At 65.2% G+C, this 24,047-nt stretch overlaps 1 protein-coding gene across 1 annotated transcript; it reads right to left on the bottom strand.

Moving 5' to 3' along the window:
* Positions 1 to 4,511: 4,511 nt before the first annotated feature.
* Positions 4,512 to 24,034, bottom strand: SMC1A (structural maintenance of chromosomes 1A). Its single transcript, XM_065423066.1, has 25 exons — positions 23,926 to 24,034; positions 21,597 to 21,785; positions 21,396 to 21,508; positions 21,086 to 21,289; positions 20,079 to 20,317; positions 18,190 to 18,448; positions 17,603 to 17,743; positions 17,264 to 17,346; positions 15,981 to 16,188; positions 15,252 to 15,437; positions 14,328 to 14,507; positions 12,909 to 13,055; positions 12,422 to 12,559; positions 11,877 to 11,993; positions 11,149 to 11,255; positions 10,749 to 10,890; positions 10,315 to 10,460; positions 9,923 to 10,076; positions 7,328 to 7,438; positions 6,841 to 6,997; positions 6,205 to 6,359; positions 5,670 to 5,821; positions 5,273 to 5,342; positions 4,843 to 4,953; positions 4,512 to 4,595 (listed from the first exon to the last, which is right to left on the bottom strand). The coding sequence occupies exons 1-25, from the start codon at positions 24,032 to 24,034 to the stop codon at positions 4,512 to 4,514; spliced, it is 3,702 nt and encodes a 1,233-aa protein (XP_065279138.1).
* Between the last annotated feature and the right edge of the window lie 13 nt (positions 24,035 to 24,047).

Here is a 24,047-nt window from a genome sequence, read left to right as displayed (position 1 = left end):
CGGTTCTGGTGGGGGCCGCTCCGCTCCCGGAGGGAGCCGCCGTCTCGGTGCAGCTGGCATTGGTCTCGGTAGTGGCCGTCCCGGTTCTGGTAGGGCCCCTCGCGGTTCCCGGGGTGCGGCTCTCGCTCCTTGTCCCGGTTCTGGTACGGCCCATCCCCGCGCTTCGGGTACTGGCCCTCCCGGTTCTGGTACTGCCCTTCCCAGTTCTGGTACTGCCCTTCCCGGTTCTGGAACTGCCCGTCCCGCTCCGTCCGGTTCTGGTACTGCCCGTCCCGCTCCGTCCGGTTCTGGAACTGCCCGTCCCGCTCCGTCCGGTTCTGGAACTGACTGTCCCGCTGTGTCCGGTTCTCGTACTCCCGGCCCGGGTGCTGGTGGCTCGGCCCCTCCCGCTCCCGCTCCCGCTCCCGGGTCTCCTCGCGCAGGTCCCGGTTCTCCTGGCTCAGCAGCTCCAGCTGCCCCTCCAGCTCCTCGATCCGGCGCCGCTGGGTCTCCAGCAGCTTTTGCTGGCTCTCGATGATGTTGTTGAGCTCCAGCAGGTACTCCACGGCCCGGCTCGGGCTGTCGGCCCCGGGCGCCCCCGGTCCCCCCTCCATGGAGAGGGACGCCCGCAGGAGGCTGCGCCCGGAGCCGTGCGCCCTGCGCCCCGCAATGATGGAGAGGGACTGGGGCGGGGGGGGCCTCGACCCGCCCCGCTCTGCCTCTCCCCCCGGGCCGGCTGGCGAGCCCCCAGGGGGCTGCAGGGTCCCGGCCGCCGCCGGAGCCTTGCGGGGAGCCCCGGGGGGAGGGGCCTTTTGCGGGGGGGGGGGGCCGCCCCGGCTGCTGCCTCCGCCGAGCGACGGCAACCGGAGCGCCCGCCCGCCGCAGCGCACAACCCACTGCGCACTGCCGGCGCGGCGCGCCGCCCTGCGAGCCCCGCCGAGCCCGAGCCCCGCCGGGGCGGGGGGAGCCCCGAGCCGGGCGAGCCTGGGGGGTGGGGGGCTGAGGCGAGCCCGGGGGCGAGCCGGGGGGGGGTGTCCCTGAGACAAACCCTGGGGGGGCAAGCCCCGAGCCTGGGGGGGGGGAGGCTGAGGCAAGCTCGGGGGCGAGCCTGGGGGGTGTCCCTGAGACAAACCCTGGGGGGGCAAGCCCCACGCCTGGGGGGGGAGGCTGAGGCGAGCCTGGGGGGGTCCCTGAGCCCTGCCGGGGGGGCGACCCTGGGAGTGCTCTGAGACAAGCCTGGGAGAGGTGGGAGACTGAGCCGAGGGTGGGGGGGGGGCAGGAGGGGAGCCCCCAGTTGAGATGAGGGGACAAGGGCAAGCCCTGAGCTGTAGCGGGGGTGGAGCTGGGGATCCCCACGGGGGCAGGCCAGGGCTGATCCAAGCAGAGAGCCCCACAGACCAGGGAGAGGGGTCAGGGGGCAGCCCTGGGGGTGGAGCCCCAGCCTGTGGGGTGTCCCCTGCTCCCGGGGTGAGTCGTCGGCCCAGCCCCACAGGCCTCATGGATTAGGGCCACCCAGCCAGAGAGGGGACAGGACTGGGGTAGGCACATGGGGCTGGGCCTGGGGGGCTGAGTCGGGATCAAATCTGTCACCCTGGGGTACCCGGCTTCTCCCTGCTTAGATAACGGGTGAATTCCACTGCCATAGTGTGCGTGGGTCGGTGGGGGGCAGGATGGAGAGGGGAAACTGAGGCATTAGGCCCAAAAACACAAGGCAGGGTGGAGTCCTGGCTCCCAGCTCCCCCCCGCCCCCCTGCTCTAACCCCCTGACCCCCACTCCCCTCCCAGACCCCGGGAGAGAACCCAGGAGTCCTGGTTCCCAGCCCCCTGCTCTAACCACTAGCCCCCACTCCTCCCCCAGAGCCCAGGAGAGAACCCAGGAGTCCTGGCTCCCAGCCCCCCCTGCTCTAACCACCAGCCCCCACTCCCTTCCCACAGCCAGGAAAGAACCCAGGAGTCCTGGCTCCCACTCCCCTCCCAGAGCCGGGGAGAGAACCCAGGAGTCCTGACCCTCCTTCCAGATGTCAGGTGTCCCAGGCCTGGGCCCTGGCATGGCTTGGAGGGGTCAGGGGTGAAGACCGGGCAGGAGGGAAGAGCAGCCAGGCCTGGGGGGAACCCAGCTCCACCCCCCTCTAGGGACTGTTTAATTAATTAGCCCAGATTAATCAATCAGTCTCCTATTTCTAATGCACATACCACAGCAGCGAGTCCCTTCACCACCACTGGGGAACAGCCGTACACGCCGGGCAGAGAGGGCTCGCCCGGGGCTGAGATGCAGCCACCTCTGGGGTAGGGAACAGCCACACGTAACACCCCACGGGGAGGGCTCACCCAGTGCTGAGATGCAGCCACTGCTGGTTGCCAGGGGAGAGCACTCCCTCCCCCTGGCACTGCTGCATTCTGTCCTTATCTTAGGGGGGCCTGTTGCCCCCCAAGTAGGGTCAAGTGGTCAGAGCGGGGCAGGGCTGGGAGCCAGGACTCTGGGGTTCTCTCCCCCAAAATCTCCTCCTGCCAGCCCACTTCCAGAACTCATCTGCCAAAAATGCCCCAACCCCTCCCCCACTACCACTCTACCCTCTCCTCCCTCAGGACCCTTCACCCCACCCAGCCTGTCCCCCTCCCTGCCCCTCTTCCCAACATACTGAGCCAGTGGCCTGGGTTTGTGTGTTGGGGGGAGGGTTGGCAGCGACATTCAGTCCCCCCCCCCCCCCCCCACGTGCATCAGGGCCTGGTACCCTATAATCACCACCAGCCACGTGCATGGGGGGGGGGGGGAAAGCTGAGTCAGGCAGGCAGGGGGTGTGGCTGTTTGTGGGGGGGAATGACACCAGGACTAACCTCCCCCCACAAAAAAATACCCAGACTCATCCCATGCATAGTCCAGGGGAAACTGAGGCACAAATACAGGAGGTGAACATGCCCCTATGGATTTTATGGCAAAATGAGGTATCCTGGCTCCCAGTCTCCCCTGCTCTAACCCACCAGCCCCCACTCCCCTCCCAGAGCCGGGGAGAGAACCCAGGAGTCCTGGCTCCCAGCCCCCCCTGCTCTGACCTACCAGCCCCACTCCCCTCCCCGAGCCGGGGAGAGAACCCAGGAGTCCTGGCTCCCAGCCCCTCACACACAGTATCAGGGTGGGAATGGCTGATGGGAAAAGTAAGTTCAAAGGTTATACCCTCCCTTCCCCGCCCCCCAGCCAATAGTTTATGCAGGCACCCAGGGGCCCTGTTACCACAGAAACAAAATGCAAATAACTTTACTGCTAATTAGGGTTTTAACCCTTAAACACTGCAGTTAACTGCAGAGGGACGGCTCGCCTAGTGCAGCCACCTCTGGGGCGGGGCAGCCGGGGAACAGCCACACACAACGCCGCAGGGGGAGAACTCGCCCAGTGCTGAGATGCAGCCCCCTCTGGGGCGGGGCAGCCGGGGAAGAGACCGACATACCACCACCCGAGGCTGGCTTGCTGAGCACGTCGGGGGCTCCTGGCTGGGGGAACGTATCTTTGGGGACACCCCGATTGCCCCATATGCTCCTACCCCTCGCAGCTCGGGATGACGATAATTGACTCCAATCCACACTAATGTTTCAGGGCGCCAGGCGGGTGCCTGGAGGGGTCAGGCAGGTTATTTGGGTCCGTCCGCCCCCAGGCTGCCCTGGCACCAGGACAGAGGACAGGGGGCTCTGAGCCGCTCTGGGGCGCCGGTAGGGGAAGTCAGATGAGCAGGGAGCTGGCAGCACCTGGCCGGTCTCACCTGATTTCCTGCCACCGCACGGATCTAGGCCAGGGTTGGCACTTTCTGGTACCCCTGTCCCATGCCCAGCTCACAGCTCCGTGCCCTGAGGGCTGTGATGGCGGAAATCAGACCCACAGGCCCAGCCTGCCCCACGTCTCCCAGACCAGGCCCCCGGTACCCCTCCCCATCTGATCAGCACCCCCATTTTGCCCACCTCCCATCACAGCCCCCTGGCTGGTACCCGGGGCCTCACCACAGGGCACATGCCCCCCTGGCAGGGGGATCACACACACAGAGCAGGTCTGATCCCCGCGAGCAGGGGGCGCACGCCCACACCACCCCAGCCCCCAAAGATTGACCCACTAGCCATCCAGGAAAGGGAAAATCTGGTTTATTTGTTGCAAAAAGACACATTTCACACACACACAAAGACACAGAGACACGACTCGAAAAGCAGCAGCCCGGTGACCCCCCCTGCCTTGCCCCCTTCCCGCCCCCCAACTGCCCCATAATTCCAGCCCTACCAGGCTGATCCCCCGGGGGCTGGTTTTAAAAAGCAAGTTAAATAGCATGATTCTAAAAATAGCATCGGAGGGGGTGGGGGGAATTGAGGCCCCCCCCGGGATAAAACCGCTCCCCCCAGTGATGTGGAGACAGGTGGCCCCCACCTTAGAGACGGGGGGTTAATAGCCCCTGCCCCCCCAGACTGCATTGGCAGAGGCAATGAAATGGTTAAAAATAAATGGGGGGGTTTTAACCCATCACATCCCCCCCCACCCGTGGCAGCGTCCAGCTGGCTTATTGCTCGTTGGGGTTCGGGTTGGCGTCAGGGTACTTGGTGAGGTCAAAGGTCAGCACTTTGCTGATCACGCAGTCCCCTTGCTGTGGAGAGAGGGGAGGAAAGGGGGGGGTCAAAGATGGATCAAAAAAGGGGGGGTCACTTACCCGCACCCCCCTACTGAATGTGTGCACCCCCCACCCCAGGCAGGGCCAGTGGTCCGTGCCGCCCCCCCAAATGCCCTGCCCCCCCCCCGCACCTCTGCCCCCCGGATCCAGGCAGAGACAGGGCTGGATGGATCGGCCAGCGCTCCGGACCCCAGCAGAGAAGTGGGGGGCAGCCCCCCCGTACCTCAGGGTAGACCCCAATCAGGCTCTCGGCCTTGGTGTAGAATTCCTCCTTCAGCGAGATGACAATGGCCTGGAAGTTGCAGGTGGACTGCTCTTTGATGTAGTTGGCCACCTGTGAGGGGGATGGGGGGGGGTCAATGGGGGTCCCCTAAAACCCCCAGCCCACTCCCTCCCCCCCAGACCCAGCTCCCCCAGCTCCAGACCTCTAATCTACCGAGGGTCAACAGGGCACCCCCTTCATGACCGCCTCCCCCAAACCTTTCTCCCTAGAGCCCCCAGCCACGAACTCTCCTGCCCCATCATACCCAAATCCCCCGTGTCCCCCCAAACCACTTCCCTTTCCTCTACCCCAACCCCCAGCCGCCGCCCTCCCCCCCATCACATGGCCCACGGAGGCCCCTCGCTATTGGCCCCCCATCAGCCCCACACACCTTCCCGATATTGGTGTTGTCCAGCGCAGCGTCGATTTCGTCCAGCACGAAGAAGGGGGCGGGTTTGTAGCTGGGGAGGGAGCGGAGACGAGGGGATGATGGGGAGTTCGCCAATGACCCTGCCCCACAGCCCCCTGCTCTCAACCACCGGACCCCACTCCCCTCCCAGAGCCAGGGAGAGAACCCAGGAGTCCTGGCTCCCAGCCCCACCTACTCTAACCCACCAGACCCCACTCCCCTCCCAGAGCCGGGGAGAGAACCCAGGAGTCCTGGCTTCCAGCCCCCCCTGCTCTCACCACCAGACCCCGCTCCCCTCCCAGAGCTGGGGAGAGAACCCAGGAGTCCTGGCTCCCAGCCCCCCCCCCCCTCTACCCCACTGGGCCCCAGCGTCCCCTACCTGTGGATAGCAAACAGAAGGGCCAAGGCTGCTACAGTTTTCTCCCCTCCGGACAGGTTGTCCATGGGCCGGAACCGCTTGCCAGGGGCCACGCAGTTGTAATTAATTCCATCCAGGTACGGCTCTTCGGGGTTCTCCGGGCCCAGGAACGCCTACAGAGGGGGATGGGAGGGGCAGTAAGGGGTGGGGCCCGAATGAGGCGGAGCCTCCAGCCCCACATCCCAATTTTCAGGTTACAATAATACTAAAGTTTCTAGCCCTCGTGATTGGGGAGAAAAGCTCAAAAAGGCGACGGTGCCCGAGTCTGCTGAGAGCCTGAGCCGATCGCTCGCAGAGGTGTGAACTGCCACATGCATCTCAATGGGGGTTAACTCCCAACCCAGCATGGGGCTGAGGGGTGGGGTCACCAGCTACCTTCTCAGAGGACAGATGCTGCCTTTCTGGGAAGAAGGTGGGGTCAGGGCGGAGTCACAGGGGGTCCCAGATGGGGCAGGGAAGGCGAGGGCGGGGGGGGCAGAGAGGGCACGGAGCTCACTTGGGCGCTGCTGTTCCGCGACAGAGCCTTGTAGATCTCGTCGATGTTCGTGGCCACGGACTCGAAGCAGGCGTTGAACCGGTCAAACCGCTCCTTCTTGATCTGCTCGAACGCCTGCTTGGCCTTCTTGGCGCGCTTCCGGGCCGCCTCAAACTCTGCGGGGTGGGGGGGAGTGGAGAATGGGAACCCAGGCATCTGGGCTCCCGCCCCCCCCCCACTCTAACCACTAGACCCCACTCCCTTCCCAGAGCTGGGGATTGAACCCAGGAGTTCTGGCTCCCAGCCCCCCCTGCTCTAACCACCAGACCCCACTCCCCTCCCGGAGCCGGGGAGAGAACCCAGGAGTCCTGGCTCCCAGCCCCTCCCGCTCTAACCCACCAGCCCCCACTCCCCTCCCAGAGCCGGGGGGAGAACCCAGGAGTCCTGGCTCCCAGCCCCCCCGCTCTAACCACTAGACCCCACTCCCCTCCCGGAGCCAGGGAGAGAACCCAGGAGTCCTGGCTCCCAGCCCCCCCCGCTCTAACCCACCAGCCCCCACTCCCCTCCCAGAGCCGGGGAGAGAACCCAGGAGTCCTGGCTCCCAGCCCCCCCCGCTCTAACCCCCCTTCCCCGGGTTGGGACCCAGGCGTCCGGTACCATCGGAGGTCTCCTGGAACTTGTCCCGGACGCTCTCCAGCTTCTCCATGGCCTTCATGTTGGGGGCGGCGATGCGCTGGAGGACGCTTTGCTGCTCATTCAGCTTCTGCTGCAGCTGGTTCATCTCCTGCTTGATCTCGTCTTCCGCCTGGGCGTCCTGGGCAGAAAGGGAGGGGGTGGAGCCAGCCACTCTCATGCCCCACCCACCTCCCGCCCTGGGCCCATCCGGCCCCATAGCTCACCTTCCCCCCAGATCCATCTCACGGGCCTCAGAGCAAGGTGGAATTGACAATGGGGGTGGGGGAGGAGCATTTCGTTCTGGCTCCGCCCCCATCCGTTAGGGAGGCGGGGCTTATGCCTTGGAGGGAGGAGACTTGAGAACCCTCATCCGTTTTACAACCAACCGAGCGTCTCCATGGAGACCCTCATTGGCCAAGGAACCCTCCCAACTCCTGCCCAGTGGCGAGGAGTCCCGCAGCCTGCCCACCTTGAGGTCCTCGGACAGGTCGCTGTAGTCGATCTCGATCAGGGCCTCCCGGGCGTACATGTTGGAGGTGCGCTGGGAGCTGCTGACGGGCTCCTCGCCGGGCGCCCCGCCCTGGGGGGGAGACGGGGGTGGGGAGGTGAGCAAAGGAGGGACCGGGAATCACAGAGCCCTCCCGCTCTACAGCCCCTCCTCCTCCCCGTAGTGCCACTCATCCTTTGAAGCCCCCTCCGCTCCCCGCTCCCCCACCTCCCCTATTCCTCCAGCCCCCATCTGTAACCCCACAACCCCCCCGCAGCACCACGCCCCCCGCCTCCCCCACTCCTCCAGTCCCCATCTGTACCCCCACAATCCCCCCGCAGCACCACGCCCCCCGCCTCCCCCACTCCTCCAGCCCCCATCTGTACCCCCACAATCCCCCCGCAGCACCACGCCCCCCGCCTCCCCCACTCCTCCAGCCCCCATCTGTACCCCCACAATCCCCCCGCAGCACCACGCCCCCCGCCTCCCCCACTCCTCCAGTCCCCATCTGTACCCCCACAATCCCCCCGCAGCACCACGCCCCCCGCCTCCTCCAGCCCCCATCTGTACCCCCACAATCCCCCCGCAGCACCACGCCCCCCGCCTCCCCCACTCCTCCAGCCCCCATCTGTACCCCCACAATCCCCCCGCAGCACCACGCCCCCCGCCTCCCCCACTCCTCCAGTCCCCATCTGTACCCCCACAATCCCCCCGCAGCACCACGCCCCCCGCCTCCTCCAGCCCCCATCTGTACCCCCACAATCCCCCCGCAGCACCACGCCCCCCGCCTCCTCCAGCCCCCATCTGTACCCCCACAATCCCCCCGCAGCACCACGCCCCCCGCCTCCTCCAGCCCCCATCTGTACCCCCACAATCCCCCCGCAGCACCACGCCCCCCGCCTCCCCCACTCCTCCAGCCCCCATCTGTACCCCCACAATCCCCCCCGCAGCACCACGCCCCCCGCCTCCCCCGCTCCTCCAGCCCCCATCTGTACCCCCACAATCCCCCCGCAGCACCACGCCCCCCGCCTCCCCCACTCCTCCAGCCCCCATCTGTACCCCCACAATCCCCCCGCAGCACCACGCCCCCCGCCTCCCCCACTCCTCCAGCCCCCATCTGTACCCCCACAATCCCCCCGCAGCACCACGCCCCCCGCCTCCCCCACTCCTCCAGCCCCATCTGTACCCCCACAATCCCCCGCAGCACCACGCCCCCCGCCTCCTCCAGCCCCCATCTGTACCCCCACAATCCCCCCGCAGCACCACGCCCCCCGCCTCCTCCAGCCCCCATCTGTACCCCCACAATCCCCCCGCAGCACCACGCCCCCCGCCTCCCCCACTCCTCCAGCCCCCATCTGTACCCCCACAATCCCCCCGCAGCACCACGCCCCCCGCCTCCCCCACTCCTCCAGTCCCCATCTGTACCCCCACAATCCCCCCGCAGCACCACGCCCCCCGCCTCCTCCAGCCCCCATCTGTACCCCCACAATCCCCCCGCAGCACCACGCCCCCGCCTCCCCCGCTCCTCCAGCCCCCATCTGTACCCCCACAATCCCCCCGCAGCACCACGCCCCCCGCCTCCCCCACTCCTCCAGCCCCCATCTGTACCCCCACAATCCCCCCGCAGCACCACACCCCCCGACTCCCACACTCCTCCAGCCCCCATCTGTACCCCCACAATCCCCCCGCAGCACCACGCCCCCCGCCTCCTCCAGCCCCCATCTGTACCCCCACAATCCCCCCGCAGCACCACGCCCCCCGCCTCCTCCAGCCCCCATCTGTACCCCCACAATCCCCCGCAGCACCACGCCCCCCGCCTCCTCCAGCCCCCATCTGTACCCCCACAATCCCCCCGCAGCACCACGCCCCCCGCCTCCTCCAGCCCCCATCTGTACCCCCACAATCCCCCCGCAGCACCACGCCCCCCCGCCTCCTCCAGCCCCCATCTGTACCCCCACAATCCCCCCGCAGCACCACGCCCCCCCGCCTCCTCCAGCCCCCATCTGTACCCCCACAATCCCCCCGCAGCACCACGCCCCCCGCCTCCTCCAGCCCCCATCTGTACCCCCACAATCCCCCCGCAGCACCACGCCCCCCGCCTCCTCCAGCCCCCATCTGTACCCCCACAATCCCCCCGCAGCACCACGCCCCCCCGCCTCCTCCAGCCCCCATCTGTACCCCCACAATCCCCCCGCAGCACCACGCCCCCCCGCCTCCTCCAGCCCCCATCTGTACCCCCACAATCCCCCCGCAGCACCACGCCCCCCGCCTCCTGCAGCCCCCATGTGTACCCCCACAATGCCCCCGCAGCACCACGCCCCCGCCTCCCCCACTCCTCCAGTCCCCATCTGTACCCCCACAATCCCCCCGCAGCACCACCCCCCCCCCGCCTCCCCCACTCCTCCAGCCCCCATCTGTACCCCCACAATCCCCCCGCAGCACCACGCCCCCCGCCTCCCCCACTCCTCCAGCCCCCATCTGTACCCCCACAATCCCCCCGCAGCACCACGCCCCCCACTCCCCCAGCCCCCATCTGTACCCCCCCAGCATCGCGGCCAGTCCCGCTCCTGCCCCCACCTCCTCCTGGCTGATGTCGTCCATGGTGCCCTTGGAGAGGGGCAGTTTGATGTCCTGCATCTTGCAGGCCTGCAGCAGGTTGTGGCGGTCGCTGCGCTTCTGCTCCAGCTTCGTCTCGATGGCCGTCACCTCCTTCTGCAGGTGGGTCATTTCCCTGCGGGGCGGGGGGGCGGCCCGGGGTCACTGGCTGTCTGTCATGTGCTGGCCCCGCCCCCTTCAACGCCCCCCTGGACCTCAATCATTGACTGGACCCACCTCCAATGGGCATCTACCATACACAGGCCACACCCCCAACGGGCCCAGGTCACTCCCCGGCCCCGCCTCCAATGGAGAGCTATCAGTGCAGTGGCCCCACCCCCACTCCCTGGCCCCACCCCCTGGCTGTCACTCACTTGTTGGCCCCGCCCAGCTTCTTGCGGATCTCCTCCATCTCGTGGTTCTTGTCGTTGACCTCGGATTTCTTGGCCAGGTGCTGGTTCTTCAGGTCCTGCAACTGGGCCATGGTCTCGTCGATGATCTTCATGTGACGCTGCTCCTCCTGCACGGGGGGGGGGAGGGGGGGAGTGAGCCCCGCCCACAATGCTCCTGGGGAACGAGCCCCACCCACCACTGCCCATATGGCTCCTCTTAGACAGGGGGGGGAGGAGAAAAAAGCCCCCCCTCCCCCCCCGCACCCCAGCACTGCTCTTCCGGGGTAGCTGGAGAGGGAGCCTGACCCCCTACATCCAGAGCCCCACCATTCAACGCTGCACCCCCTCCCCCCTCCCTCCCCCAGCGCCCAGATCCCGACCCATCACCTCCTCCCACCCCCCCCAACCCCTGGTACCTTCTTGAGTTTCTCGATCTCGGCCTCATCCTTCTTGACCGTCTGCTCCCACATGTGCACCTTCTCCTGGTCCTCCTTCAGCTGGTTCTTCTCGAAATCCAACTGGATCCCCAGCCGCGTCTTCTGGTTCTCAAACTCCAGCCTGGGGGCCGGGGGGGAGAGTCAGGGTGCAGGGTTCTCCCATCCCCCTGTCCCCTCTAGGGGGCGCCGGCTCCCATCCGGCTCCAGGGCGGGGACTGGCTGGCTCAGGGGGTGGGGAATGGGACTCGGGGCCTGTCCCCTCTAGGGGGCGCTGGCTCATCCAGCCCCAGGGCAGGGGCCGGCTGACTCTTGGGGTCAGGGAATGGGGCATGGGGGCCTTTCCCCTCTAGGGGGCGCTGGCTCCCATCCGGGCTGGTACCTTTTCTTGGCAATCTCGTTCTGCCGCTTCACTTTCTCCTCCTCGAACTCCCGGATGTTCCTCACCCCGATCTCCCGGCAGAACTCCTCGAACACCTCGTCCTCCACCTGCCGGTGGGGGGGTGCTGCTGTTAGACCCTGGCTGGGGGGTGCCCCTTCCCTGCCCCATCTGACAGCCCCAATTCTGGGTCCCGGGCTACCAACCCGGCACCACCCAGCCTCGAACTCCCTACCCCAGCAACTGATCTCCCCTCCCTTTGGACAGGAAGGGGCCGGCAGGAGCAGAGGGGTGGAGCTGGGAGCATAGCCACAGACTACAATCCCCAGGATGCAGCATGGGAAGGTGCCACATGGACTACACCCCCCACAATGCACTGCAGCAGAAGAGGGCCAGGGACCAATGCTATTTGGACTACACCCCCCACAATGCACTGCAGCAGAGCAATGCCACATGGGACTCCCCCACCCCCCAGAATGCATTGCAACAGATTATCCTCAAACTATGACTCCCCCTATGATCACCATGCCAGGCCACTGGGTGGCGTATAACCCCCACAATGCACTGCAGCAGGGGACAGGCCAAAGCAATGCCACAATGCAAGGACTATGTCCCCCACAATGCACCGCTTCCAGGGCACGGTGCAGACTACATTCCCCACAATGCACCACACTGGGGGGGGCAGGCGCCACATGGACTACGTCCCCCACGATGCACCGCTTCATGCTTACCTGGTTCATCTTCTCCTTGAGGTCCTTCATCTCCCGCTCGCGGCTCTGGATGATTCGCTTGATGTCGTTGATGCGGGGCCCGAAGTTGGCCAGTTCGCTCTCCAGCTTCGACTTCTCCTGCAGGGGGGAGACGGGGTGAATATCCAGCTGGGGGAGCGGCCTACCTCCCCCCCCCCGCCATTTCCAGCTCCCACCGCAGCAGTCCCCCGCAGCCCCGATCCTGTCTCCCCCACCCCCACTGCAGCAAGCCCCCCGCAGCCCGAGTCCCCCCCCACAGCAGGCCCCCCGCAGCCCCGATCCTGCCCCCCCCCCACACACACAGCAAGCTCCGCACAATTCCCCAGGACTTTTTACAGCCCCAACCCCCACCTGTAGAACATCTGTCCTGGCGACCCTGCCGACGCCACCTCCCAGAAACAGATGTCTGGGAGACTGGGGTGGGTGGGGACAGAGACTCCACGATCCATTTAGCTCCCCCCCCCCCCCCCCCCAAGAACGGCCGAGTCGATGGCAGCAGCCCGGGGACGGTCGCTTCGCCGTCATACCTGGAGGTTCAGCGCGAGGTGACGCGTCTTGGTCTGTTCCAAGTCGCTCTGGGAGTATTTCAGCCGCATCTGCAGCCCGTGGGCTTGGGATTGTACCTGCCGCAGCTCGGCCTCTTTGCGCTTGGCCTTCATTTGCTCCTAAAAGGCACAAGAGAGGATTTTAACAACAGCCTGATGGCTCGCCCGGTGCTGAGATGCAGCCACCTCTGGGATGGAGCAACTGGGGAACAGCCGCACAGAACGCGGCATGGGGACGGCTCACCCAGCACTGAAATGCAGCCACCTCTGGGGTGGAGCAACTGGGGAACAGCCGCACAGAACGCGGCATGGGGACGGCTCACCCGGCGCTGAGATGCAGCCACCTCTGGGGCGGAGCAACTGGGGAACAGCCGCACCGAATGCCTCACAACACAGAGCTGCCTAGCTCCCAGCACTGACTGCCGGGAGAGAGCGCCCCCTACTGGATCTGACCCCCAACCTCCTGCACCTTTAACTCCTCTGTCAGCCTCTCCTTCTTCTCCTTCAGCTTATCCACGGCCTTCTCGTCCCAACGCCGGGCCTTGGCCTTCAGGTCGCTGGCGCCGCCAGAGATCACCCCCGACTTCTGGAACAGGGTGCCGTCCAGGGCGACAGTCTGCAGGGGCGAGAGCACGGCAGGTCAGGGCACGACCTCCCGTCCCCCGATGCGCCGCAGCCGGGGCGAGGTTCAGGGAGATCGCCTGGAAAGAGGCTGCAGCGACTTGGAGGAGACCCGGGCGATAAGGAACAGCCAGCATGGATTTGCCGAACAAATCATGCCGGACCAACCGATTTCTGGTCTCTGCCGGGGTCACCGGCCTAGTGGACGGGGGAAGCTGCAGCTGAGCTAAATCTTGATTTTCATCGGGCTCGGGACCCAGTCCCAGGGGACATTCTCACAAGCAAACTAGGGCCACGGGAGCTGGATGAAATGACCATCAGGCGGGCGGAAAAAACCATCCTCAAAGACCGAAGGTTGCAGTCAAGCCAGGAGCTCCCGCGGAGCTTGGTCCCGGGGCCGGTGCGATTGGCTCCGGTCCCGGACGATTCGAGCGACGGCGCGGAGAGCGGGCTGATGAAATCTGCAGCCGAGCCGGGAGGGTCGCCAGCCGTTCGGAGGGCGGAATCAGGGTTTAAAAAAAAACCACCGGCGACAAATTGGGAGCCGGGGTCTGAATTCAGGGAGCCAGGACGCCTGGGTTCTCTCTCCAGCTCTGGGAAGGAAGCGGGGGTCTAGTGGGTGAGAGTCTGGCGCGGCTGGGATCAGCTGTTCGCTGCGCCTGCTGACGGCGGGACGAGAAGCCCTGGGCTTCACCTGCAGCAGGGGAAACTGAGGCTGGCGAGCAGGAAACGGGGAGCCAAGCGCCGGAATCGGCTCCCAAGGGGGGCATGGAAGCTGGGGTGGCCTAGGCTGACTCGGGCCCGTCTCAGCGGCGGAGGCGGACGGGACGCCCTGTCGAGATCCTTCTGGGCCGATTTCTAGGATTCTGCCAGGCAGCTCCGGCCCCCGCAACGCACTGCACCGGGATGGGGAAGAAAGCCAGGGGCGGGGGGCTGGGAGCCCGGACTCCTGGGTTCCATCCCTGGCTCTGGGAGGGGAGTGGGGTCTGGTGGTTAGAGCAGGGGGGACTGGGAGCCAGGACTCCTGGGTTCCATCCCTGGCTCTGGAAAGGAAGTAGAGGGGGTCTAGTGGGGGCGGGGGGGGGAGATGGGAATCAGGATGCCTGGGTTCTCTCCCGAGCTCTGGGAGGGAGAGAAGAGGGGGGAGGGATCTACTGGTTAGAGTGGGGGAAGCACTGGGAATCAGGATGCCTGGGTTCTCCGGGAGGGACGGGGGGGAGGGGGGTCTAGTGGGTCGGGAGGCCGGACACCTGGGTTCGCGGCTCACCTTGTGCCTCTGGTGGCCCCCGAAGGCGATGCGCCGGGCGTCCTCCACGTTGTCACACACGAGGGCGTTCCCGCAGGCGTACTGCAGGGCCTTCTTGATGTGGGGCGGCTCATAGCGGATCACGTCGATCACCAGCTTGGCCCCCTTCAGCTCCCGCAGCTTCTCGTCCGTGGGCTTCACCTGCGCGGGGAGGGGGAGAGATGGCAGGAGACTCCCAGTGCAGTGGGGGACGGGGGGGGGGGGGGCACCAGGCAGGGACCCCTTGCTACCAACTGGCAGAGCCCCCAGGAAGCGTGCATCCAGCTAACATTCCCCCCCGGCCCTTTTCTGGATTTAAATCTTCACACTCGTGCAAAGTTATGGGGGGGAGTCAGATTTTCACTCCTCATATGCAAACGGTTCTAGCCCCCTAATTATTTCCATTGCCTTTCTCTGTACTTCGCCCCAATTCGAAGAGATCTTTCGAGAGACGGGGCACCCAGATCTGCCCACAGTGTTCGAGGTACCGTGGATTTCTACGGTGGCACGGTGATATTTTCCGTCTCATTCCCCATCCCTTTCCTAACGCGCTGGTGGGCTTTTGGGACGGCGGCCGCGCACAGCGAGCGGGTGTGGGCCCAGAACTACCCAGGGCGAAATCGACGCCGGCCGAGAACGAACGAAAGACAAAGGCTCGGGCGGGTACGTCCCGGGCTGCGAAGAGCCGGGCCGCGAGGAGCCCCAAGCGCTGGAGGGGTCTGGGGGCAGCTGGCACGGGCTGGGCGTGGATCTAAAGGGGAGTTGGGGGGCTGGCACGGGCTGCTCCACGGGGAGCATAACAGAGTGGCCAGGGGCCGGGCACTCGGGGGTCGCATGTGCCTATCGCCGACGGGGGCTGAGAGGGCAGGTGGTGGGGGAGCTGGCTCGCCCATAGGGGGGGCTCACCTCCAAGTAGTCCAGGGGGAGGAAGGTCTCCGGCTCGCCCCGCTGCTCCTTGATGTACTGGATGCAGTCGCGGCCCGTCTTCTCCGAGTCCACAATGATGGCGTCCATGTTCTTGCCTAGCACCTTGGTGACTGCGATCTGGTATTTCTTCTGCGTGGGCTGGCAGAGGTCGATGAGCCGCCCATACTGCGCGCGGGGGGGGGGGGGGGGGGGCGACAGGGGGTGAGCGGGGCAGGGACCCCCACTCCCTGCTGGCCCACAGCCTCCCCCAATCCAAGAGCCCCTTCCCAGAGGCCCCCCCCCACCGCTCCTGTTCCAGACCGCCCAAACCCCCACCCCCTTCCCCAGAGACCCCCAAAATCCCTCCTGTGCCAGACCCCCAAATCTCAGTCCCTTCCCAGCCGCCCAAAATCACAGCCATCCCAGAGACCCCCCACCTCTCCTGTTTCAGAGACGCCCCCAAATACCTCCCATCCCCGAGACCCCCCTCAACTCCTCCCGCTCCAGAGACACCCCCCTCCCAGACACTCCTGCAACCCCTCCCGTTCCAGAGACCCCCCAACACCCCCATGAGCTCTCCAACCAATGGGAGACTCCAGCAAGGCAACAGTCCCCTCCCAGCCACCCGTCTCCCACCAAAATTACCGAGCCAGAGACCCCTCCCCTTTCCCCATGCGCCTGGCCCCACTGCACCCCCATGCACCCCATAGATCCCCTCCCCCCACGCACCACGGAGCCGGGGTAGAGGCGCTTGATGCTCTCCATGATCTCGGCCTTGCGCTGCTGGCGGCTGTTCTCCTGCCGGTCGATGCGGGCGTCCCCCAGCTGCTCCATCACCTGGTTCAGCTCCTTGTTGATTTCGTCGATGCGCCGCTTGGCCAGCTCCACCTCCTCCGTCAGCTCCCCCTCCAGCTTCTTCTGCTCCTCCAGCGACTGCCTGCGGGGGGCGCCGGCGAGCACTCAGGGGACCGCGCCCCTTCCCAGCCCCCTGCTCCGCCCGGTACCCACTGCCCGGGGAGAGCGCCCCCTGCTCCCCCCGGTAACCATTGCCCAGGGAGAGCGCCCCCTGGCCAGCCCCCTGCTCCCCCCAGTACCCATTGCCCGGGGAGAGCGCCCCCTGCTCCCCCCGGTAACCGTTGCCCAGGGAGAGCGCCCCCTTCCCAGCCCCCTGCTCCCCCCGGTACCCACTGCCCGGGGAGAGCGCCCCCTGCTCCCCCCGGTAACCATTGCCCAGGGAGAGTGCCCCCTGCTCCCCCCGGTACCCACTGCCCGGGGAGAGCGCCCCCTTCCCAGCCCCCTGCTCCGCCCGGTACCCACTGCCCGGGGAGAGCGCCCCCTTCCCAGCCCCCTGCTCCACCCGGTACCCACTGCCCGGGGAGAGCGCCCCCTGCTCCCCCCGGTAACCACTGCCCGGGGAGAGCGCCCCCTGCTCCCCCCGGTAACCACTGCCCGGGGAGAGCGCCCCCTGCTCCCCCCGGTAACCATTGCCCGGGGAGAGCGCCCCCTGGCCAGCCCCCTGCTCCCCCCGGTACCCACTGCCCGGGGAGAGCGCCCCCTGCTCCCCCCGGTAACCATTGCCCGGGGAGAGCGCCCCCTGCTCCCCCCGGTAACCATTGCCCGGGGAGAGCGCCCCCTGGCCAGCCCCCTGCTCCCCCCAGTACCCACTGCCCAGGGAGAGCGCCCCCTTCCCAGCCCCCTGCTCCCCCGGTACCCAGTGCCCGGGGAGAGCGCCTCCTGCCCCCCCGGTACCCACTGCCCCCTGCCAAGCCCCACGTTCTCCCCAGTACCCACTGCCCGGGAAGAGCATCCCCTGCTAAGCCCCCGGCTCCCCCGGTACCCACTGCCCAGGGAGAGCGCCCCCTGCCCAGCCCCCCGGTACCCACTCCCCAGGGAGAGCACCCCCTGCTGAACCCCCCCGCTAACCCCATTACCCACTGCCTGGGGACAGCGCCCCTGCCCAGCCCCAGGAGCCCCCCCGGAGCACAGCGCCCCGTGGCGCCGGCAGGGCGTACTTGCTGGTAGCGATGTATTCCTCCAGCTTCTCAATCCGCTTCTGATTCTCCTCGATCTCCCGCAGCTTCTGCTTGATCTTGGCCTGGGGAGGAGACGCAGCGTGAGGCGGACGGACAGACAGACGGCTGTGCCAGAGACGGGGGAAGGGTGGGTAGCAGGGCCTGCTGCCGAGCCCGGGGCTTAGCCATCGGGAGGGAGGGAGCTCGTTAGCCTCTGGGCTCAGGACGGCCACACCGAGGGGGAGGATCAGAGATTGGCGTGGGGAGCACGCCTGGGGGATCCCAGCAGTGTGGGGTGAGGGGAGAGGAAATTGGGGAAGATCCTAGATCCTGTCTCACCTCAGTCTCCACTTTCTTCCTCTCTTCCAGGTCCAGCCGGTCCTGATCTGCTTTCTGGTCCCGGTTAAATTTCTCCAGCTCCTGGGCTAGCGTGGCAGCTCTTTTACTGGCCTCTTCCTTCAGCCGGTGATATTTCTTCACCTGCAAGGGAGGAAGAGAACAGGACAGCAACAGCATCAAATCCCAGCCGCATATAACGCCACACGTGGAGGGCTCGCCTGGCACTGAGATGCAGCCACCTCTGGGGTGGGGAGCTGGGGAACAGCCGCATATAACGCCACACGTGGAGGGCTCGCCTGGCACTGAGATGCAGCCACCTCTGGGGTGGGAGAACTGGGGAGTGGCAATGCCATACACCCGTTTGGGACAGAAAATCCTCTCTGTAACTGAAACTGCAGGGGGGCTAATTTGGGGGGGCAGAATAGGATCCCCAAGGTCTGTTTTGACCCAGATGCCAGGGTTCACACCCCGGCGCCTCAGATAAAAGGATCTTAATAAATACAATGGTTCAGGGCATCAACCAATAGGCAACCTCTGGCAGCCCAGGCCCCCGCCCCGTTCCCTGAAGCCCGGCGCACCCCCCATACCTGGTTCTCTTCCAGGGTGAGGTCTCGCCCCTGGCTCTGGCTCTCCTCCTCCATGCGCTCCTCAAACTCCTGCCGAGCCTTCTCCACCGACAGCATCTCCTTCTCCAGCTCGTCCATGTCGCCTTTGCGCTTCTTGTACTGCTTCTGGGCGTTCTGCAGGGACTTCTTGGCCGCCTCCAGCTTCTTGATCTTGTGAGAGGTGTTCTCCTTGGCCTTGATGTACTGCGGCCGCTTCTGGTTCAACTCGGAGTCCTTCTCCCTGGGGAAGGGGGGGCACCATGGGTTCCAGATCCCCACCCCGCTCTAGGCTGTGCCTGTAGGATCCTAGGACCTCCAACTTGGACAGCCCACCTGCTCCATTCTAGATTACAGCACTTCTAAAGTGCATGTCTATGCCGTTCTAGACACCCCAACCTAGACAGTGTCAGCTTGATTATGCTAAATCACGTTTCTAGATCATACATAATGTTCTAGGACACCCAACCTAGACCATCCTACCCAGCCAGGATCACCTGATATGCTCTAGTTCAATGTTTCTGGAGTCTGTATCCATCCTGTTCTAAGCCACCCAACCTAGACAGCATCACCTGGTCTATTCTACACCCCGTTTTACGAGAGATTACCAGAGTGGCATTCCAGGCCATGCAATGCAGACAATGTCATCAGCCTGATTCTAGGGTGTACCTCCGAACTGATGTAGACCACTCAATCTAGACAGTGTTACCTGCCACATTATACATTACCTTGTTCTAGAGCATATGTCCATACTGTTTCAGGTCACCCAATTTATAATTCACCCACATTCCTGCACCATCACCTCCTGTTCTAGATCAGCCATGATTCTGGAGGGGACCGTGACCACCCTCATTCTCAAGCAAGCCCCATTACACACTGTTCCACCACCAGACCCATTCCAGAGAAACTTTCCATATACCACACCCATTCTAGACCGTACTAATGTTGAGCTAGTCTGACCCATCCTCCTCGATCAACGACCCCTTGTTCTAGACAATGCAATGTTCTAGACCACACTACTGAGATCAGAATCACCACTCTACTAAATTTCATCACCTCATTCCAGCCCAGGCCTCATTCTAAACCCAACTTCATTCTAGAATATAATGCTACCCTGCTGGCTTCAGCCAACCATACTCAAACCATACTGCTGCCCCGCACTTTGGTTCAAGACCTAACTCAGTTCTAGATCACCCTTCCATACCATCCTTCTTAAAGACTATACAGTCACACTCAGCTCTAGACCCAATTCCCTTTAGACTGCACCCAAGATGCCCAAGACTGTATCAGTATCCCCTCATTCTAGATTGGGCTCCTTACTAGACCACACACTTCCCTTTCTAGCCCACAGCAGCCCTATCCCCACCCCTGTTCTAGTGCACCACGATGGTTCTAGAGTACAGCCCATAAATACTCATGTTCTGCCAGCTCGCTTCCATTCTAGAGTAAGACCCTGCCTGGAGTGTCATGTCCCATTCTAGAGCAAAGCCTCTGTCTGTTCTAGTGCAATCCATAATTTTACAGCGCCGCTGTCCCCTTTCTAGGGCAACCCCAGGTTCTAGAGTGCAGCGCATACCCACTCATGCTCTAGAACAAGACCCAGCTGCAGTGTTCCCCATCCCATCCTAATGTGCAGTCCTTCCCCTAGACCTAGAAGGGGAAGGGCCATTCTAGAGCCCTTCTCCTGTTCTAGAGTGCACAGTGACGTGATCTAGAAACTTTAGTCCTGTTCTGCAGTGCGCTAGTCCAGAATGTGTTCATTCTCCAGTTCTAGGTCATAACAGCACCCTCTGGCTCCGGTGTCTCCCAGCCCCACTCTGGAGCTTGGTCCCCTCCCGTTCTAGCACCCAAGTTTTACCGCGCGCTGCCCTCACTTGATCTCCTTCTCGATCTGCTGCTGCTCCCTCATCATCTTGCCCAGCTCCTTCTTCTTGTCCTTGAGCTCATCCTCCACCTTGTCCATGCGCTTCTTGTCCTTGTCGATCTCCTTGTTCTTGGAGCCCAGCTCCTTGTTGAGCTTCTCGATCTCGGCCTCGTTGTGATACAGCTTGAAGAGCTGCAGCTGGACCTGGGCCCGCACCACCTCGTCCTTCAGGCGCTGGTACCGGTCCGCCTGCCCAAGGTGTGTGTGTGTGGATAAACACCGGATCGGGGGAGATTCCCACCCCACCACCTCCCCCCTCTTCTGCCCTGGCCCCTCGGAAACCTAACCCCACTTCCTCCTCCTCCTGCCCCCCAACCACTCCCTCCTACTCCCAGCAGATACCTCCGACCCAGGCCAGTCAAGGGATCCCACTCCACCCTCATATCCTGCCCCACTGCCCCAGCCATTAGAGATCCTGCCCCACCCTTTCCCGCCCCCCGAAATCCCGTCTCCACCATTCCTCCTTCTCCGTCCACTGAAGGATCCCCTCCAGCCCCAACCTCCACCTAAAGATCCCACCTCCCCCTGCCCTTCTAGATCCCCTCCCTACCTCCCCCTTCCTTCCCCCCAACCCCAGCCCCACCTTCTTCTGTGGGCCCAGCCTCATCCACCTGCCCCACCGGCCCATCACCCACTAGAGCTCCCCACAGGCACCAGAGGCTGTGCCCAGCCCCCTACTCCCCCCTGCCCTCCAAATCCCACCCAGATACCCCGCCCATTAGAACGTCCTCACAACACCCACTCCCACCTACCCCCCCAAGCACCCATCCACTAGAACCCCCCTGCCCTCCATCCAACATCTCCCAAAGCCCAACCACCCCCGAAAACACCTCACGGCCCGTAGACACCCCACCCCACCACCCCTACCCCCACTGACTATCTCCTCCTGCCTCCCATACCCCCAGAGATTTCCCCCCACCTCTTTCTTCCCTGCCCCCCGGGCCATGCTGCCCCCACCTCCTCCTTCTCCTGCTTGGCCTCCTTGCGCTCAGCCGCGATGTTCTTCTTGCGGTGGTAGTTGAACTGCGTGTCTTCCTCGGCCTTCACCATCTCCTTCTTGCGCTTGTCGTACTCCTGGGCCAGCTCCCCCGCGCGGCTGATCTCCTCGAACAGCGCCGTGCGCTCCTTGGGGTTCTTCATGGCGATCGACTCCACCGCCCCCTGCGGAGCGCGGGCCAGGACCAGGTCAGGCTCTGGGGGTCTGTCCTCCTCCTCCCCCCTGCCCACGCCTGGATGGACCCACAAGTCAGGCGCGCCCTAACCTCACCTGGAAGACGAGGAAGTTCCTGGCTTTGATGAGGATCCCCAGCTTCTCCAGCTCCTCGCTGTATTCGCTCAGCTGCACCACTTTGTTATTGATCTTGTATTCCGACGAGCCCCCTGCAAGGGATGGTGGGGTCAGTCCCGGCAGCGCCCGGGGCGAGCCCCCCGCAGCCCAGCCCCCGCCCTGCCGCCCCCTGGCGCTCACCCACGATGACGCGGGCGAAGGTGCGGTCCTCGGCCCCGTCCTCGGAGTACACCATGCTGACGAAGGCCCGGTTGGCGGCCGGCTTGCCCACGGGCGCCCCGTGGATCAGGTCCCGCAGCGTCTTCACCCGCAGGTTGCTCGTCTTCTCGCCCAGCACGAAGCTGATGGCGTCCATAAGGTTCGACTTGCCTGGGAGAAGGGGGGGGGGGGGGGGGGGAAGAGATCAGCGCCATGGGGCTGGCGGCGGGGGGAGATCAGCGCCATGGGGCTGGGGGAATGGGGGGGGAACCTGGACTGTACCACGTGCCTTTCAGGGAGGGTTTCTCCTCTGGAGTACACTATCCCTCCCAAGGGGGACCGCACCATCCCCCCTTCCCCCATATGGGGGGGGGGGTGTCCGTCTGTCCCTTCCATGGGGGGTGGTTTCCATGGACTGTACCATTCCTCACAGGGAGGAATGCACTATCCCCTCCCTCCATGGACAGCACCATCCTGCCTCTAGCCCTGGAGCAGGGGAGGGGGGGTCTCCCTGGACTGTACCATTCCTCACTGGGGAGTCCCATGGCCTGTACTATCCACCCCTCCACCATAGGGACATGGGGTCCATGGACTGCACCATCCCACCTCATACGCGGGGGGCGGGAAGAGTTCCAGGGATTGAAGCTCCCCCCCCCCCCCGCCGTGGGCAGGAGGGGCATGGGGGGGGGGTTCCTGCAGGCCATGCCACACCCCCCACCGTGGGGAGGGGGGTCCCGCGGGCTGTGCCACCTCCCATAAAGAAGGGGTTCCGTGGACTGTACCACACACACCCCGTGGGGAGGGGGGCTTCCGTGGGCCGTACTACCTGCCATGGGGAGGGGGATTCCGAGAGCCGTACCAACACCCCCCAGTGGGGAGGGGGGTTCCCTGCGGAGGGGGGTTCCGTGGGCCATACCACACACACCCCGTGGGGAGGGGGGGTTCCGAGAGCCGTACCAACACCCCCCAGTGGGGAGGGGGGTTCCCTGCGGAGGGGGGTTCCGTGGGCCATACCACACACACCCCGTGGGGAGGGGGGTTCCGAGAGCCGTACCAACACCCCCCAGTGGGGAGGGGGGTTCCCTGCGGAGGGGGGTTCCGTGGGCCATACCACACACACCCCGTGGGGAGGGGGGGTTCCGAGAGCCGTACCAACACCCCCCTGTGGGGAGGGGGGTTCCCTGCGGAGGGGGGTTCCGTGGGCCATACCACACACACCCCGTGGGGAGGGGGGGTTCCGAGAGCCGTACCAACACCCCCCCAGTGGGGAGGGGGATTCCCTGCGGAGGGGGGTTCCGTGGGCCATACCACACACACCCAGTGGGGAGGGGGGGTTCCGAGAGCCGTACCAACACCCCCCAGTGGGGAGGGGGGGTTCCCTGTGGAGGGGGGTTCCGTGGGCCATACCACACACACCCCGTGGGGAGGGGGGTTCCGAGAGCCGTACCAACACCCCCCAGTGGGGAGGGGAGTTCCTTGCGGAGGGGGGTTCCGTGGGCCATACCACACACACCCCGTGGGGAGGGGGGTTCCGAGAGCCGTACCAACACCCCCCAGTGGGGAGGGGGGTTCCCTGCGGAAGGGGGTTCCGTGGGCCATACCACACACACCCTGTGGGGAGGGGGGTTCCGAGAGCCGTACCAACACCCCCCAGTGGGGAGGGGAGTTCCTTGCGGAGGGGGGTTCCGTGGGCCATACCACACACACCCTGTGGGGAGGGGGGTTCCGAGAGCCGTACCAACACCCCCCAGTGGGGAGGGGGGTTCCCTGCGGAAGGGGGTTCCGTGGGCCATACCACACACACCCTGTGGGGAGGGGGGTTCCGAGAGCCGTACCAACACCCCCCAGTGGGGAGGGGGGTTCCCTGCGGAAGGGGGTTCCGTGGGCCATACCACACACACCCTGTGGGGAGGGGGGTTCCGAGAGCCGTACCAACACCCCCCAGTGGGGAGGGGAGTTCCTTGCGGAGGGGGGTTCCGTGGGCCATACCACACACACCCTGTGGGGAGGGGGGTTCCGAGAGCCGTACCAACACCCCCCAGTGGGGAGGGGAGTTCCTTGCGGAGGGGGGTTCCGTGGGCCATACCACACACACCCCGTGGGGAGGGGGGTTCCGAGAGCCGTACCAACACCCCCCAGTGGGGAGGGGGGTTCCCTGCGGAAGGGGGTTCCGTGGGCCATACCACACACACCCTGTGGGGAGGGGGGTTCCGAGAGCCGTACCAACACCCCCCCGTGGGGAGGGGGGTTCCGTGGGGCGGGGGGAGCCGCGGACCGTACCACGCCCGGGCGCGGGGGGGCTGTCTCTTACCGGAGCCGTTGGGCCCGATGATGGCCGTGAATCTCCGGAAGGGCCCGATGATTTGCCGCCCCTTGTAAGACTTGAAGTTCTCGATCTCGATCAGCTTCAGGAACCCCATGGCTGGGGGGCTG

This window comes from Emys orbicularis (assembly GCF_028017835.1).
Source record: "Emys orbicularis isolate rEmyOrb1 chromosome 21 unlocalized genomic scaffold, rEmyOrb1.hap1 SUPER_21_unloc_2, whole genome shotgun sequence".
In the NCBI taxonomy this organism is placed as follows: domain Eukaryota; kingdom Metazoa; phylum Chordata; order Testudines; family Emydidae; genus Emys; species Emys orbicularis.
Note: the sequence above shows the minus strand (reverse complement) of the source record. Positions and strands in the feature narration are given on the sequence as shown.